At 36.0% G+C, this 19,714-nt stretch overlaps 1 protein-coding gene across 6 annotated transcripts in view; it reads right to left on the bottom strand.

Annotated features, from left to right (window-relative positions):
* The window catches only part of mef2d (myocyte enhancer factor 2d), a 318,806-nt gene that overhangs the window by 113,717 nt on the left and 185,375 nt on the right, over window positions 1-19,714 (bottom strand). For all 6 annotated transcript variants that reach the window (XM_061957007.2, XM_061957034.2, XM_061957026.2 and 3 more), the window contains exon 3: window positions 17,839-18,042. In XM_061957007.2, the coding sequence (XP_061812991.1) occupies window positions 17,839-18,042 (204 nt within the window). The remainder of the gene's footprint in view (window positions 1-17,838; window positions 18,043-19,714) is intronic.

Raw genomic sequence — 19,714 nt, 5'->3', positions numbered from 1 at the left:
TTGAGTCAAATGTTATCAAAAAATATATATATAAATGTATCAGAGCTGTTTATCTATTTATTGGCAGAATGTAGTTAATCATAGAACTGCCACTCAATGTTATTAAAAAAGTATTGATTTTGAATCAAGAACCGATTCTGAATTGAATTGTTAGCCCCAAGAATGGATTCGAATTGCGTGGTACCCCAACCATTCACAGCCCTACTATTTAGAGGTGGTAATAGACTCTGATGTTTGCTGACTTTTGCTAATGTTTATTTACGCTTTAGAATGCATAAAACCAAGAAAACCGTGTGTTCTCGTCTTACATAAGGGTTGTGAGTGATATGCAAAATTCCCCTGTAAAATCCATTTAATCAGCACCTTGTAATATTATGACTTTTTTAAGTAAAATTATGACTTTTTAATGCAAAATGGTGACATTTGTCATATACAATTCTGACTTTTATCACAATATTGCCAATTTTTTTGTTGTTCTTGTAAAATAGTGACATTTTTTGAATAAAATCACGACTTTTGTCATCATTTTGTCAAGTAAAATTCCGATTATTATTATAATATTGCCAACATTTTAAAGTTTACTTGTAAAATTGTGACTTTTGTGGAGTAAAATTACGACTTTTTTCACAAAATTGACGAAATTTTAAGCTTTTTCTTGTAAAATTGCGACTGTTAATGAGTAAAATTCCGACTTTCATCATAATATTGCACAAATGTTCGGTTTTTCTTGTAGAATTTTGACTTGTGTCGAGTAAAATGACGACTTTTATTATAATACTGCCAAAATTCCACGTTTTTCTTTTGAAATTGTGACCTTTTTCTTGTGAAATTCCAACTCATCACAACAAACTTTTTTATATTTGCATAGTATGTATATATTATTAATGTTGTAAATACACATCTTTATATATCTAGAAAGGCTGGTCCTAAAGAGGGAGGCATTTTTTTCCCGGAGGTCTCAAGAAGGTATCAAATACATGTGTGTGTGTGTTTCCTTGTATTACTACCCTTCCTGAGACATCAAGAAGGAAAAGTATCTTCCATATGAGGAGGTGTGAACAAGTGATGACATAAATCATGGTCCCAATAACATTGCATCTAATAGAGAATGTCTCATTTGCACCCCTGGTGGTGACATCTATCAACATGAGGGCGGTCTCAAAAAGGAGGGATTTTTCACATTGACTTTGTGTCGCTTTTAAAAGTGCTCCAACATATCAAATAACAAGTGTGTGTAAGAAATTGAAATGTACCCCCTCTGGCCAAAATTAATAAAACATATATGTATATAGAGACATACTGTAATAACTTTTAGATTTGATTAAAAAACAATTACAAACAAAAAATTCCCCCAAAAATATATGAACATAATAAATATAAATAATAATAAATAACATAATAAATAAATAAATAAATAACATAATAAATATAAATATATGACGGCGTGGCGAAGTTGGTAGAGTGGCCGTGCCAGCAATCGGAGGGTTGCTGGTTACTGGGGTTCAATCCCCACCTTCTACCAGCCTAGTCACGTCCGTTGTGTCCTTGGGCAAGACACTTCACCCTTGCTCCTGATAGCTGCTGGTTAGCGCCTTGCATGGCAGCTCCCGCCATCAGTGTGTGAATGTGTGTGTGAATGGGTGAATGTGGAAATACTGTCAAAGCGCTTTGAGTACCTTGAAGGTAGAAAAGCGCAATACAAGTATAACCCATTTATCATTTATCATTTAACTGAAAGCAGTCTTTTTCTCACAATGTGTCGACTTTTGTCTTATATAATTGGAAACAATTTCTCATATTATTTCTGTTTCTGTAATATTGCAATATTCTCTTGTAAAATTATTAACTTTTTAAATGCAAAATTATTACTTTTTTTACTGCAAAATGGTGACGTTTGTCATATAAAATTCTGACTTTTATCACAATATTGCCAATTTTTTGGTTGTTTTTGTAAAACAGTGACATTTTTTGAGTAAAATCACGACTTTTGTCATCATTTTGCCAAGTAAAATTCCGATTATTATAATATTGCCCAATTTTGAAAGTTTTCTTATAAAATTGTGACTTTTGTCGAGTAAAATTACGACTTTTTTCACAAAATTGCCAAAATGTTAAGCTTTTTCTTGTAAAATTGAGACTGTTATTGAGTAAAATTCCAACTTTTATCATAATATTGCACAAATGTTCAGTTCTTCTTGTAAAATGTTGACTTGCGTTGAGTAAAATGACGACTTTTATTATAATACTGCCAAAATTCGACGTTTTTCTTTTGAAATTGTGACCTTTTTCTTGTGAAATTCCAACTCATCACAACAAACTTTATTATATTTGCATAGTATGTATATATTATTAATGTTGTAAATACACATCTTTATATATCTAGAAAGGCTGGTCCTAAAAAGGGAGGCTTTGTTCCCCCGGAGGTCTCAAGAAGGTATCAAATACATGTGTGTGTGTGTTTCCTTGTATTACTAGCCTTCTTGAGACATCAAGAAGGAAAAGTATCTTCCATATGAGGAGGTGTGAACAAGTGAGGACATAAATCATGGTCCCAATAACATTGCATCTAATAGAGAATGTCTCATTTGCACCCCTGGTGGTGACATCTATCAAAATGAGGGTGGTCCCAAAAAGGAGGGATTTTTCACATTGACTGTGTGTCGCTTTTAAAAGTGCTCCCCCTCTTGTCAACATATGAAATAACAAGTGTGTGTAAAAAATTGAAATGCGCCCCCTTTGGCCAAAATTGATTAAAACAATAAATAAATATGTATATAGAGACATACTGTAATAACTTGAAGTAAATAATTAAGATTAAAAAGCAATTACAAACAAAGCAAAAAAAAAATAAAATTAACTAAAAGCAGACTTTTTGTCTTATAAAATTGGGAACAATTTCTCATATTCTTTCGGTTTCTGTAATATTGCAATATTTTCTCGTAAAATTATTAAGTTTTTATGTAAAATTCTGACTTTTTAATGCAAAATGGTGACATGTGTCATATAAAATTCTGACTTTTATCACACTATTGCCAATGTCGCTGTTGTTCTCGTAAAACAGTGACATTTTTTGAGTAAAATTACAACTTTTGTCATCATTTTGCCAAGTAAACTTCCGATTATTATTATATTATTGCCAAAATTTGAAAGTTTTCTTATAAAATTGTGACTTTTGTCGAGTAGAATTAAGACTTTTTTCACAAAATTGCTGAAATTTTAAGCTTTTTCTTGTAAAATTGCGACTGTTATTGAGTAAAATTCCAACTTTTATCATAATATTGCACACATGTTCAGTTTTTCTTGTAGAATTATGACTTGCGTCGAGTAACATGACGACTTTTATTATAATACTGCCAAAGTTCTACGTTTTTCTTGTGAAATTGTGACATTTTCCCTGTGAAATTCCAACTCATCACAACAAGCTTTTTTTTTATATTTGCATAGTATGTATATATTATTAATGTTGTAAATACACATCTTTATATATCTAGAAAGGCTGGTCCTAAAGAGGGAGGCTTTTTTTCCCCCGGAGGTCTCAAGAAGGTATCAAATACATGTGTGTGTGTGTTTCCTTGTATTACTAGCCTTCTTGAGACATCAAGAAGGAAAAGTATCTTCCATATGAGGAGGTGTGAACAAGTGATGACATAAATCATGGTCCCAATAACATTGCATCTAATAGAGAATGTCTCATTTGCACCCCTGGTGGTGACATCTATCAACATGAGGGTGGTCCCAAAAAGGAGGGATTTTTCACATTGACTGTGTGTCGCTTTTAAAAGTGCTCCCCCTCTGGCCAACATATGAAATAACAAGTGTGTGTAGGAAATTGAAATGCGCCCTCTTTGGCCAAATTGCTATTATTTTTTAAAAATAATTAAATATGTATATACAGACATACTATAATAACTTGATGTAAATAATGAAGATTAAAAACCTATTACAAAAAAAAATAAAGAACTAATAGCAGTCTTTTTCTCACAATGTGTCGACTTTTTTCTTATAAAATTGGGAACAATTTCTCATATTCTTTCTGTTTCTGTAATATTGCAATATTTTTCTCGTAAAAATACTACTTTTTTAATGTAAAATGATTACTTTTTTTATGTAAAATTATTACTTTTTTATGTAAAATTATTACTTTTTTAATGTAAAATTATTACTTTTTTAATGTAAAATTATTACTTTTTACTGTAAAATGGCGACATTTTTTATATACAATTGTGACTTGTATCACAATATTGCCAATTATTCTTGTAAAAAAGTGACATTTTTTGAGTAAAATTGTGACTTTTGTCATCATTTTGCCAAGTAAAATTCCGATTATTATTATAATATTGCCCAAATGTCAAAGTTTTCCTATTAAATTGTGACTTTTGACGAGTAAAATTACGACTCGTTTCATAAAATTGCCAAAACATTAAGCTTTTTCTTGTATAATTGCGACTGTTATTGAGTAAAATTCCAACTTTTATCGTAATATTGCACAAATGTTCAGTTTTTCTTGGAAAATTTTTGTCCTTGAGACACCAACAAGGAAAAGTATCTTCCATATGAGGAGGTGTGAACAAGTGATGACATAAATCATGGTCCCAATAACATTGCATCTAATAGAGAATGTCTCATTTGCACCCCTGGTGGTGACATCTATCAACATGAGGGTGGTCCCAAAAAGGAGGGATTTTTCACATTGACTGTGTGTCGCTTTTAAAAGTGCTCCCCCTCGGGAAATAATCAGATAGCAAATAAACCGCCATGCAGGATTAATGAACGAGGGGCCGGGCGACTCTAACACCCGCTTAACGAGGAGGCCAGTGGCCGCCGCACATCTGGAGGAGACAACCGCTGGAGAAAGTTACTTCATGACTCGCAGCTGGCGGAGAGGGCGGGTGACAAGGTGCGTGTGTGTGTGTGTGTGTGTGAGTGTGTGTGTGTGTGTGTGTGTGTGGATGGGGTGCGGCGGCAGCAGCAATCCGGCATCCATCGGGGAGGGAGGCTCCCGTGTAAGGACGCACACAAACACACGAGTGAGACGCACACCAGGACTGAATATTGTATGAGACACTCTCTGGGGCCTAAGAGGAGCGTGCAAACTGGAGAGAGAGAGGCTGACTTGTGCACTCGCAACACACGCAAACACACACACACACACAAACACACACCAGACACACACACAAACGAACATAAAGAGGAAGAAAGAGACAGAGCGACACACAACACAAACACATGTACGCACACAAACAGGTCCGGTGAAGCTTGAGCTGATGTGGCCTGGAGCTGCCCAACGCCCTGCGACACACGCACACACACACACACACACACACACACACACACACACACACACACACACACACACACACACACACACACACACACACACACACACACACACTTGTATTTGTTACCTTCTTGAGACCTCCGGGGAAAAAAATGCCTCCCTCTTTAGGACCAGCCTTTCTAGATATATAAAGATGTGTATTTACAACATTAATAATATATACATACTATGCAAATATAAAAAGGTTTGTTGTGATGAGTTGGAATTTCACAAGAAAAAGGTCACAATTTCACAAGAAAAACTTAGAATTTTGGCAGTGTTATAATAAAAGTCGTCATTTTACTAAACATTTTACAAGAAAAACTGAACATGTGTGCAATATTGTAATAAAAGTTGGAATTTTACTCATTAAAAGTTGCAATTTTACAAGAAAAAGCTTAAGATTTTGGCAATTTTGTGAAAAGGGTCGAAATTGTACTCGACAAAAGTCACAATTTTATAAGAAAACTTTCAAATGTTGGCAATATTATAATAATAATCGGAATTTTACTTGGCAAAATGATGACAAAAGTCGTGATTTTACTCGAGAACAACAACACAACTGGCAATATTGTGTTATAAGTCAGAATTTTATATGACAAATGTCACCATTTTGCATTAAAAAGTAATAATTTTACAAGAAAACGGAATAATTTTACATAAAAAAGTAACAATTTTACGAGAAAATATTGCAATATTACAGAAACAAAAAGAATATGAGAAATTGTTCCCTATTTTATACGAAAAAAGTTGGCACATTGTGAGAAAGACTGCCTTTAGTAAAAAAATAAAAAATGTGTAATTGGTCTTTAATCTTCATGGTTTACTTCAAGTTATTACAGTATGTCTCTATATACACATTTATTTTATTTTTGTAATTAATTTTGGCCAAATGGGGCTCATTTCAATTTCCTACACACTTGTTATTACATATGTTGGCCAGAGGGGGAGTACTTCAAATGTTTACACACACTTGTTATTTCATATGTTGACCAGAGTAGGAGCACTTTTAAAAGCGACACACAGTCAATTTGAAAAATCCCTTTTTGGCACCACCCTCATTTTCTTGAGACTCCAAAAAAAAAAACGCCTCCCTCTTTAGGACCAGCCTTTCTAGATATATAAAGATGTGTATTTACAACATTAATAATATATACATATTATGCAAATATAAAAAAGCTTGTTGTGATGAGTTGGAATTTCACAAGAAAAAGGTCACAATTTCACAAGAAAAAGGTCACAATTTCACAAGAAAAACTTAGAATTTTGGCATTATAATAAAAGTCGCCCTTTTACTCGACGCAAGTCAAAATTTTACAAGAAAAACTGAACATGTGTGCAATATTATGATAAAAGTTGGAATTTTACTCATTAATGGTCGCAATTTTTCAAGAAATAGCTTAAAATGTTGGCAATTTCGTGAAAAGAGTCGTAATTTTACTTGACAAAAGTCACAATTTTAGAAGAAAACTTTCAAATTTTGGCAATATTATAATAATAATCAGAATTTTACTTGTCAAAATGATGACAAAAGTCGTAATTTTACTCAAAAAATGTCACTCTTTTACGAGAACAACAAAAAAATTGGCAATATTGTGATATAAGTCAGAATTTTATATGACAAATGTCACCATTTTGCATAACAAAATCATAATTTTACATAAAAAAATCATAATTTACGAGAAAATATTGCAATATTACAGAAACAGAAAGAATATGAGAAATTGTTCCCAATTTTCTAAGAAAAAAGTCGACACATTGTGAGAAAAAGACTGCTTTTAGTAAAAAAAAAAAAAAAATTGTAATTGGTTTTTAATCTTCATGATTTACTTGAAGTTATTACAGTATGTCTCTCCATACATATATATTTTATTTTTGTAATTAATTTTGGCCAAAGGGGGCACATTTCAATTTCGTACACACACTTGTTATTTCATATGTTGACCAGAGGGCGAGAACTTTAAGACCGACACATAGTCAATTTGAAAAATCCCTCCTTTTTGGGACCACCCTCATTTTCTTGAGACCTCCGGAAAAAAAACGCCTCCCTCTTTAGGACCAGCCTTTCTAGATATATAAAGATGTGTATTTACAACATTAATAATATATACATACTATGCAAATATAAAAAAAAGCTTGTTGTAAAAATGAGTTGGAATTTCACAAGAAAAAGGTCACAATTTCACAAGAAAAACGTGGAATTTTGGCAGCATTATAATAAAAGTCCTCATTTTACTCAACGCAAGTCAAAATTTTGCAAGAAAAACTGAACATTTGTGCAATATTATGATAAAAGTTGGAATTTTACTCATTAACAGTTGCAAATATAAAAGAAAAAGCTTAACATTTCGGCAATTTTGTGAAAAGAGTCGTAATTTTACTCAACAAAAGTCACAATTTTAGAAGAAAACTTTCACATTTTGGCAATATAATAATAATAATCGGAAGTTTACTTGGCAAAATGATGACAAAAGTCGTAATTTTACTCAAAAAATGTCACTGTCTTACAAGAACAACAAAAAAAATTGGCAATATTGTGATATAAGTCAGAATTTTATATGACAAATGTCACCATTTTGCATAACAAAATCATAATTTTACATAAAAAAATCATAATTTTACAATAAAATATTGCAATATTACAGAAACAGAAAGAATATGAGAAATCGTTCCCAATTTTCTAAGAAAAAAGTCAACACATTGTGAGAAAAAGACTGCTTTTATTAAAAAATGTTTTAAAAATTGTAATTGGTTTTTAATCTTCATGATTTACTTCAAATTATTACAGTATGTCTCTCTCTCTCTCTCTCTCTCTCTCTCTCTCTCTCTCTCTCTCTCTCCCTCTCTCTCTCTCTCTCTCTCTCTCTCTATATATATATATATATATATATATATATATATATATATATATATATATATATATATATATATATATATATATATATATATATATATATATATATATATATATATATATATTTAATTTTTTTAATTAATTTTGGCCAAAGGAGGCACATTTCAATTTCCTACACACACTTGTTATTTCATATGTTGACCAGAGGGGGAGCACTTTTAAAAGCGACACACAGTCAATTTGAAAAATCCCTCCTTTTTGGGACCACCCTCATTTTCTTGAGACCTCCGAAAAAAAACGCCTCCTTCAAGCTTGTTGTAAAAATGAGTTGGAATTTCACAAGAAAAAGGTCACAATTTCACAAGAAAAACGTGGAATTTTGGCAGCATTATAATAAAAGTCCTCATTTTACTCAACGCAAGTCAAAATTTTGCAAGAAAATCTGAACATCCGTGCAATATTATGATAAAAGTTGGAATTTTACTCATTAACAGTCGCAATTTTACAAGAAAAAGCTTAAAATTTCAGCAATTTTGTGAAAAGAGTCGTAATTTTACTCGACAAAAGTCACAATTTTAGAAAAAAGCTTTCACATTTTGGCAATATTATAATAATAATCGGAAATTTACTTGGCAAAATGATGACAAAAGTCGTAATTTTACTCAAAAAATGTCACTGTTTTACAAGAACAACAACAAAATTGGCAATATTGTGATAAAAGTCAGAAATGTATGACAAATGTCACCATTTTGCATAAAAAAAGTCATAATTTTACTGCTTTTAGTAAAAAAAAAATTAAAAAAATTTGGAATTGGTTTTTAATCTTCATGATTTACTTCAAGTTGTTACAGTATGTTTCTTTATACATATATATATATATATATATATATATATATATATATATTTTTTTAAAATTAATTATGGCCAAAGGGGGCACATTTCAATTTCCTACACACACTTGTTATTTCATATGTTGGAGCACTTTTAAAAGCGACACACAGTCAATGTGAAAAATCCCTCCTTTTTGGGACCACCCTCATGTTGATAGATGTCACCACCAGGGGTGCAAATGAGACATTCTCTATTAGATGCAATGTTATTGGGACCATGATTTATGTCATCACTTGTTCACACCTCCTCATATGGAAGCTACTTTTCCTTCTTGATGTCTCAAAAAGGGCAGAAATACAAGAACACACACACAAACACACACACACACACACACACACACACACACACACACACACACACACACACACACACACACACACACACACACACACACACACACACACACACACACACACACACACACACACACACACACACACACACACACACACTTAAGAGCCATCTGCAGCTGGAGATACAGCCTACAGAAAGCTTTACTGCTGACACAGTGAGACAGAGCGAAAGGGGAGGATGGGAGCAAAAAAAAAAAGAAAAGAAAAAAAGAGCGTGCCCGAGTGAATCAGGAGCCCGGAACATGTTTGCGTGTTCCGGTAGCGTGACCTCACACACTCACAATCAATCACTTCGTCAATCAACCGGTGCTTGGTTCTCCCCCGAATCCTTATCCACGATATTTGGGATAAAGATTCCACCTTTGAACACCAAAACCTACACACACATACAACCCGTCCCATTGTTGCTGGGGACCACAACAACAATGGAGTCATTCCGGTTGTAGCCACAAACCGTGTTTGCAAAGAGGGAACTCCCAGTGATGTCACGCCTTCATTAAAGCAGGGGTGTCAAACTCCTTCTCATCCAGGGCCACGTCACAGTTATGGCTGTTCCTCAGAGGACCACCTGTTATCGTACATTCCCGACTATAAGCCGCTACTTTTTTTCCTACGCTTTGTACCCTGCGGTTTGTGAAACGGTGCGGTTAAGTGAAGGATTTTTCTTCGAGGACGGCCATAATGCATCCACCGCATTATTCGGAGTATAAGTCGCACCGGCCGAAAATGCATAATAAAGAAGGAAAAAAACGTATAAAAGTCGCACTGGAGTATAAGTCGTATTTTTGGGGGAAATTTATTTGATAAAACCCAACACCAAGAATAGACATTTGAAAGGCAATTTACAAACCCCGTTTCCATATGAGTTGGGAAATTGTGTTAGATGTAAATATAAGCGGAATACAATGATTTGTAAATCATTTTCAACCCATATTCAGTTGAATATGCTACAAAGACAACATATTTGATGTTCAAACTGATAAACTTTTTTTTTTTTGCAAATAATCATTAACTTTAGAATTTGATGCCAGCAACACGTGACAAAGAAGTTGGGAAAGGTGGCAATAAATACTGATAAAGTTCATCAAACACTTATTTGGAACATCCCACAGGTGAACAGGCAAATTGGGAACAGGTGGGTGCCATGATTGGGTATAAAAGTAGATTCCATGAAATGCTCAGTCATTCACAAACAAGGATGGGGCGAGGGTCACCACTTTGTCAACAAATGCGTGAGCAAATTGTTGAACAGTTTAAGTAAAACCTTTCTCAACCAGCTATTGCAAGGAATTTAGGGATTTCACCATCTACGGTCCGTAATATCATCAAAGGGTTCAGAGAATCTGGAGAAATCACTGCACGTAAGCAGCTAAGCCCGTGACCTTCGATCCCTCAGGTTGTACTGCATCAACAAGCCACATCAGTGTGTAAAGGATATCACCACATGGGCTCAGGAACACTTCAAAAACCCACTGTCAGTAACTACAGTTGGTCGCTACATCTGTAAGTGCAAGTTAAAACTCTCCTATGCAAGGCGAAAAACGTTTATCAACAACACCCAGAAACGCCGTCGGCTTCGCTGGGCCTGAGCTCATCTAAGATGGACTCATACAAAGTGGAAAAGTGTTCTGTGGTCTGACGAGTCCACATTTCAAATTGTTTTTGGAAACTGTGGACGTCGTGTCCTCCGGACCAAAGAGGAAAAGAACCATCCGGATTGTTCTAGGCGCAAAGTGTAAAAGCCAGCATGTGTGATGGTATGGGGGTGTATTAGTACCCAAGACATGGGTAACTTACACATCTGTGAAGGCGCCATTAATGCTGAAAGGTACATACAGGTTTTGGAGCAACATATGTTGCCATCCAAGCAACGTTACCATGGACGCCCCTGCTTATTTCAGCAAGACAATGCCAAGCCACATGTTACATCAACATGGCTTCATGGTAAAAGAGTGCGTGTACTAGACTGGCCTGCCTGTAGTCCAGACCTGTCTCCCATTGAAAATGTGTGGCGCATTATGAAGCCTAAAATAGCACAACGGAGACCCCCGGACTGTTGAACAACTTAAAGTTAAAGTTAAAGTTAAAGTACCAATGATTGTCACACAAGCTGTACATCAAGCAAGAATGGGAAAGAATTCCACCTGAGAAGCTTCAAAAATGTGTCTCCTCAGTTCCCAAACGTTTACTGAGTGTTGTTAAAAGGAAAGGCCATGTAACACAGTGGTGAACATGCCCTTTCCCAACTACTTTGGCACGTGTTGCAGCCATGAAATTCTAAGTTAATTATTATTTGCAAAAAAAAAATAAAGTTTATGAGTTTGAACATCAAATATGTTGTCTTTGTAGTGCATTCAACTGAATATGGGTTGAAAAGGATTTGCAAATCATTGTATTCCGTTTATATTTACATCTAACACAATTTCCCAACTCATATGGAAACGGGGTTTGTAAAACAACAGGCTGAATAAGTGTACGTTATATGAGGCATAAATAACCAACTGGTATGTTAACGTAACATATTATGGTAAGAGTCATTCAAATAACTATAACATATAGAACATGCTATACGTTTACCAAACAATCTGTCACTCCTAATCGCTAAATCCCATGAAATCTTATACGTCTAGTCTCTTACGTGAATGAGCTAAATAATATTATTTGATATTTTACGCTAATGTGTTAATCATTTCACACATAAGTCGCTCCTGAATATAAGTCGCACCCCCGGCCAAACTATGAAAAAAAACTGCGACTTATAGTCCGAAAAATACGGTAGTTAAAACTTGTTTTTTTTCAAGAAAATACAGCTGAAAATGTGTGTTGACTTTTCGAGTTCACTCACTGCAAATTCCGTCTTCTAACAGTCCATAGCGTTTCTACTCTTACGGATTCTTCATTCATCACTCCTAAGTTTAGCAATATAACTAAAACAATTCATACTTACTGAGTTATCCCACGTGTGATGTCCGTCGCAGTGTTTTAATGCATATTTGTGCGTGCTGTCGTCATGTAACCAAGCGAGCGTCGTTGGCATTAGCTAATATGCTAACATGTTTACACGTATTATTAACTTACAATGGCATTTTTTTGCATTGTTTAATTTTCGTAAATTCACCAAAACGTCACCGTGGAGTTATTGAGTCTGTTTAGCTGATTGGAGAGCTAGCTTCCCATGACGATGACTTCTGTTTTGTTTGATCAGCCATTTGACTGCCGTGTTACAGGCACCGTTTGGAAAAAAATAAGGTATGTAAATAAATATTTACAGAATATTTCTGTGTAAAAAAACTAATTTCACAACGTATATATATCTGCGGCTTATAGTCCTGTGCGGCTAATATATTAATTTTTAAAAAATGTTTTAACTAAAATTTGGTGGGTGCGGCTTATATATCAGTGTGCTCTATAGTCCGGAAAATACGGTACAAAGGATTTGCCTCATGATATTATTACACAATTAACAATGCATTTGATAATATATTTTTTAAATTTTTTTGCATATAATTTTACCGTAAACCGGTATTCACGGTAAAAACAGGACCACTGTACTTTTAAGAAAATGAGCTGCCAATTTTTCACCGTAAAATCTACGGCTGTTGTTAAGTGGTGCCACGTGCTAACATATGTTCAACTCATCATCCTTAATTTATTACAGCATTTGGGAAGCCTGTATTTGATTTTTATTATGTAAATGTTATATTTTCATCAACATGTTATAGCAGGGACCCTGCCATTCAAAACTAGGCTGCTGCATTACTAATGATTAATGTAACTATAGCTGAAAAAACAGTACAATAGCAATAGGAGAGACTATTCATCCCTGAACACCATGGATTTCATGTAGGCTTAATGATGCAGTTACATTATTATATCAACTATCAAAGACAGAAACTCTTCATTAACATAATGTCCTTTTTTGCTGCTTCAACACAGAAAAAGATAAAGTGAAATAACTTAGTTGTTAACTGTAGGTCAATAATGCTTGTCTTTCTCTCCGACAGACAGGGCTTTGCTGTCCGTAACACACATACCGCAATATGAGCTATCTCAAACCAACATAACAAGGGGGTAATAGCTTACCAATCTCTTTTTTATCCAAACAACAACATTACAGCAAGCGTAAATGTCAACACAGGCACACACAAGTCTTGTTGGTGCGCTCAATAACCAAAAAAATAACATCATTTTACCTTTTGTCTGGGAATATTTGAGTTGAACACTGTGAATTTTGGAATGACACACGAGCAGCGTTAGCACAAACTAGCAGTGTGAGGCGATCCTTCATCGCCTCGTGTCCGGGTAGTGCCTTCTCCTTCGCTGTAACATCTTTCGCAATCTCTTCCCAATCAAAGACTTGCTAAAAAAGTCTTTAATTATCATCCAAAGTACGATAATTGTGGGGGGGGGGAAAAACGCCTCAGAAGTGCCGCTAGCCTCAAAGCTCTTCGACGCGGCCTCAGGATGCAGTGTACAGGAAGTGATGTCATCAGCACACACAATGAATGAATGAATGAATAAATGAATGAGGCACATTTGGCAACGATGTAAACGTTTGCAAACCGAAAAGACACAAATAGAGGCGTTTGTGAATCGAGGTTCCACTGTAGTGATAATTATGTGATAGGAAGTTAATATCATATCACACCAATTCTCAAATCCCTTCACTCAGGATTGAATTCAAAGTATCCCTACTAACACACCAGTGCCTCCATGGAAATGCGCCCCTCTACCTCAAAGAACTACTCACCCCCAAATCCTCCACCCGTGTGACACCTCCGCTCCGGACAGGCTAACCTACTCCAACCTCAGAGGACAAAGCTACGAACAATGGGAGACCGGGCTTTCTGCTCCGCCGCTCCCAGTCTGTGGAACGCTCTCCCTGACCACCTGAGGGCACCACAGACTGTGGATGTTTTTAAAAAAGGTTTTTTTTTTTTTTTTTAGATATATGCATATTAGTTCTAGCTATATAAACTATTCTAGTTTTTTTTTTTTTTTTTATCTCTCTTTTTTTTTTTAATACACTGTAGCACTTTGAGGTTGTTTACTCAATGTAAAGTGCTTTTTTACAAATAAAATATATTATTATTAATATTGTAAAATAAATAATTAAATAATACAATTGAAACAGAAAAAGGGGAAGCGACGCATATACGCGACAAGCTTTCTAGGGGCCATTTAAAATGATGTGGCGGGCCCCTGGGCCTTGAGTTTGACACGGGGGCCTTACAGTAGGTGTCCTCAGCTTGAACTAGCGCCTGCGAAGCCAAAGCAAAGTTGAAGTGCTTTGAAGACTTGAACACCTTGTGAAAAGGCCAAACACAAAACTATTGTTCCGCCTGAAGGTTTGCGATGCCAGGTCAGCAATCCAGCAAGAGGAGCCTGCACACCAGGGGGGGTCCAAACTTATTACACTGAGGGCCACGCACTGGAAAATCAAAGCATTTGGGGGCCATTTTGATGTTTTTCATTTTCAAAAACAACATATAGTCGTTTTTAACCTTAAATCTCAAGATCAACTTCAGATCTACTTGTCGATATAACTTTTATTCATTATTTCTTTGGCTGTAGGCTACTAGGAGCTAGCAGCTACACAAAAGCTAAGCACACAATAGCACACCAGCTAGCTATTCGCAATTAAACAATATTGCAGTCTAAAGCAGCACATTTGTCAATGTATAAACAAGTATCAAATAACTATAGTTGCATATTATTTACACATACAAAGTCTCCAAGGTAGAAACGTATTAGAAAGTATCCAGTAACAAACGTGTCCGCATCATTCAACTTGACAACTCAAGATCATAACTTAATGGATTATTGTGGTCTTTAAGTGTTGCAAAACACTTGAGGGTACTTACACATACAAAGTCTCCAAGGCATAAACATATTAGAAAATATCCAGTAACAAATGTGTCCGCATCATTCAACTTGACAACTCACGAGCATAACTTAATGGACTATTGTGGGCTTTAAGTGTTGCCAAAAACTTGAGGGTACTTACACATACAAAGTCTCCAAGGCAGAAACGTATTAGAAAGTATCCAGTAACAAACGTGTCCGCATCATTCAACTTGACAACTCACGAGCATAACTTAAAGGATTATTGTGGTCTTTAAGTGTTGCAAAACACTTGAGGGTACTTACACATACAAAGTCTCCAAGGCATAAACGTATTAGAACGTATCCAGTAACAAACGTGTCCGCATCATTCAACTTGACAACTCATGAGCATAACTTAATGGACTATTGTGGTCTTTAAGTGTTGCAAAAAACTTGAGGGTACTTACACATACAAAGTCTCCAAGGCATAAACGTATTAGAAAGTATCCAGTAACAAACGTGTCCGTATCATTCAACTGGCAACTCATGAACATAACTTAATGGATAATTGTGGTTTTTAAGTGTTGCAAAACACTTGAGGGTACATACACATACAAAGTCTCCAAGGCAGACACGTATTAGAAAGTATCCAGTAACAAACGTGTCCGCATCATTCAACTTGACAACTCATGAGCATAACTTAATGGATTATTGTGGTCTTTAAGTGTTGCAAAACACTTGAGGGTACTTACACATACAAAGTCTCCAAGGCAGAAACGTATTAGAAAGTATCCAGTAACAAACGTGTCCACATCATTCAACTTGACAATTTAAGAGCATAACTTAATGGATTATTGTGGTCTTTAAGTGTTGCAAAAAACTTGAGGGTACTTACACATACTAAGTCTCCAAGGCAGAAACATATTAGAAAGTATCCAGTAACAAACGTGTCCGCATCATTCAACTTGACAACTCACGAGCATAACTTAATGGACTATTGTGGTCTTTAAATGTTGTAAAAAACTTAAGGGTACTTACACATACAAAGTCTCCAAGGCATAAACGTATTAGAAAACATCCAGTAACAAACGTGTCAGCATCATTCAACTTGACAACTCACGAGCATAACTAAATGGACTATTGTGGTCTTTAAGTGTTGTAAAAAACTTGAGGGTACTTACACATACAAAGTCTCCAAAGCATAAACGTATTAGAAAACATCCAGTAACAAACGTGACCGCATCATTCAACTTGACAACTCATGAGCATAACTAAATGGACTATTGTGGTCTTTAAGTGTTGTAAAAAACTTGAGGGTACTTACACATACTAAGTCTCCAAGGCATAAACGTGTTAGAAAACATCCAGTAACAAACGTGTCAGTATCTTTCAACTTGACAACTCATTAGCATAACTTAAAGGATTATTGTGGTCTTTAAGTGTTGCAAAAAACTTGAGGGTACTTACACATACAAAGTCTCCAAGGCAGAAACGTATTAGAAAGCATCCAGTAACAAACGTGTCCGCATCATTCAACTTGACAACTCACGAGCATAACTTAATGGACTATTGTGGTCTTTAAGTGTTGCAAAAAACTTGAGGGTACTTACACATACTAAGTCTCCAAGGCATAAACGTATTAGAAAACATGCAGTAACAAACGTGTCAGCATCATTCAACTTGACAACTCATGAGCATAACTTAATGGATTATTATGGTCTTTAAGTGTTGCAAAAAACTTGAGGGTACTAACACATACAAAGTCTCCAAGGCATAAACGTATTAGAAAATATCCAGTAACAAACGTGTCCGCATCATTCAACTTGACAACTCATGAGCATAACTTAATGGATTATTGTGGTATTTAAGTGTGGCAAAAAACTTGAGGGTACTTACACATACAAAGCATCCAAGGCATAAAGGTAATAGAAAATATCCAGTAACAAACGTGTCCGCATCATTCAACTTGACAACTCACGAGCATAACTTAAAGGATTATTGTGGTCTTTAAGTGTTGCAAAACACTTGAGGGTACTTACACATACAAAGTCTCCAAGGCAGAAACGTATTAGAACATATCCAGTAACAAACGTGTCCGCATCATTCAACTTGACAACTCAAGAGCATAACTTAATGGATTATTGTGGTCTTTAAGTGTGGCAAAAAACTTGAGGGTACTTACACATACAAAGTCTCCAAGGCATAAAGGTAATAGAAATTATCCAGTAACAAACGTGTCCGCATCATTCAACTTGACAACTCATAAGCACAACTTAAGAGTTGCAACAAACTTGATGACTGCAATAGGCCAATGAGAGGGTTAATAATAAATAGGTCGGCAAAATAAATGTACTCCATCCAACCTTTTCTAATATTCCACACTACAAAACAATACAAGTGTGTATGATTCCCGCAGATATTGCATCGGAGTCGTATCTGAGGTTAAAAAGTTGTGCCGGGACACCCCTACTTTCAAGGCACTTAAAAAATATCTCTTGACAAAATGTCGATAGTCCGTATCGGACCGTTTACAAAGACGGACAGGACCAGCGACTTCCTCTCTTCGGCGCTCCGGGCAATCAAACAGAGGCTTTTACCTCGATGATGTCGGCATTGGTCCGGCTCTCGTGGGGCTCGTTGTACTCGGTGTACTTGAGGAGGACCTTGTCCATGTCGGTGCTGGCGTACTGGAAGAGCTTGTTGGAGTGGTTGAAGATGATGAGGGCGATCTCGCAGTCGCACAGCACGCTCAGCTCGTACGCCTTCTTCATCAGGCCAAACTTCCGCTTGGTGAACGTCACCTGGGGGGGGGGGGCGGCAGGACAAGGTGGGTTGAGTCAAAGCGGATTTGGACCAAAGGACGTCGCAAGAGTTTGATTGACAGGCCGAGTAGCCTGTAAGATTTTATGCATTAGTTTGTTTACGCTCAGTCTAACAAGAAGTACAATTGCAAAGTACGTGTAGATAATCGACCATCACTTTCCCCCTTCTGACCAAAGACAGCAAACTGTGATTATTTAATGTCTTCTAATATTGTCTTGTGGTCTGAGGTGTGTTAAGAGTGACTTCCTCCTCATAATTGGCGGGGACGACAACAATTAATGTAGAGCTGGGCGATATGTCTATAAGGTGCACTTAAAATCTTTTTTTTCTCTCAAAACTCGCCAGTGCGCCTTGTAACCCGGTGCGACTAATTCTGGTTTTGCTTATAGGAAACAAGTAAACAATTAAAGCTGCAAGCAGCGTTGGTCGGGCCCGCGTATTTGGCAGGTGCTAGTCCTAAGTGTCCCAATACTTGTGACCAGTTTTAGTCCTAAGTGTCCCAATACTTTTGTCAAGTTGTACTCCTAAGTGTCCCAATACGTTTGTCCAGTTTTAGTCCTAAGTGTCCCAATAATTTTGTCAAGTTGTAGTCCTAAGTGTCCCAATACTTTTGTCCAGTGTAGGTGTCCCAGTACTTTTGTCCAAATAATTTTGTCAAGTTGTAGTCCTAAGTGTCCCAATACTTTTGTCCAGTGTAGGTGTCCCAATACTTTTGTCCAGTTTTAGTCCTAAGTGTCCCAATACTTTTGTCTAGTGGTAGTCGGAAGTGTCCCAAAACTTTAGTCCAGTTTTAGTCCTAAGTGTCCCAATACTTTTGTCTAGTTTTCGTCCTAAGTGTCCCAATACTTTTGTCAAGTGTTAGTCCCAAGTTTCCCAATACTTATGTCAAGTTTTAGTCCTAAGTGTCCAATACTTTTGTCAAGTGTTAATCCTAAGTGTCCCAATACTTTTGTCCAGTTTTAGTCCAAAGTGTCCCAAAACTTTTGTCCAGTTGTAGTCCTAAATGTCCCAATACTTTTGTCTACTTTTAGTCCGAAGTGTCCCAATACATTTGTCCAGTTTTCGTCGTAAGCGTCCCAATACTTTTGTCCAGTGGTAGTTCTTAGTGTCCCAATACATTTGTCAAGTTTTAGTCCCAAGTGGCCCAATACGTTTGTCCAGTTTTAGTCCTAAGTGTCCCAATAATTTTGTCAAGTTGTAGTCCTACGTGTCCCAATACTTTTGTCCAGTGTAGGTGTCCCAATACTTTTGTCCAGTGGTAGTCCTAAGTGTCCCAATACTTTTGTCCAGTTTTAGTCCAAAGTGTCCCAAAACTTTTGTCCAGTTGTAGTCCTAAGTGTCCCAATACTTTTGTCTAGTGGTAGTCGGAAGTGTCCCAAAACTTTAGTCCAGTTTTAGTCCTAAGTGTCCCAATACTTTTGTCCAGTTTTCCTCCTAAGTGTCCCAATACTTTTGTCAAGTGTTAGTCCCAAGTTTCCCAATACTTATGTCAAGTTTTAGTCCTAAGTGTCCCAATACTTTTGTCAAGTGTAATCCTAAGTGTCCCAATACTTTTGTCCAGTTTTAGTCCAAAGTGTCATAAAACTTTTGTCCAGTTGTAGTCCTAAGTGTCGCAATACTTTTGTCTACTTTTAGTCCGAAGTGTCCCAA

Source organism: Nerophis lumbriciformis, linkage group LG04, assembly GCF_033978685.3.
Source record: "Nerophis lumbriciformis linkage group LG04, RoL_Nlum_v2.1, whole genome shotgun sequence".
In the NCBI taxonomy this organism is placed as follows: Eukaryota; Metazoa; Chordata; class Actinopteri; order Syngnathiformes; family Syngnathidae; genus Nerophis; species Nerophis lumbriciformis.
The sequence above is the reverse complement of the archived record's forward strand: the minus strand, read 5'-3'. Positions and strand labels throughout refer to the sequence as shown.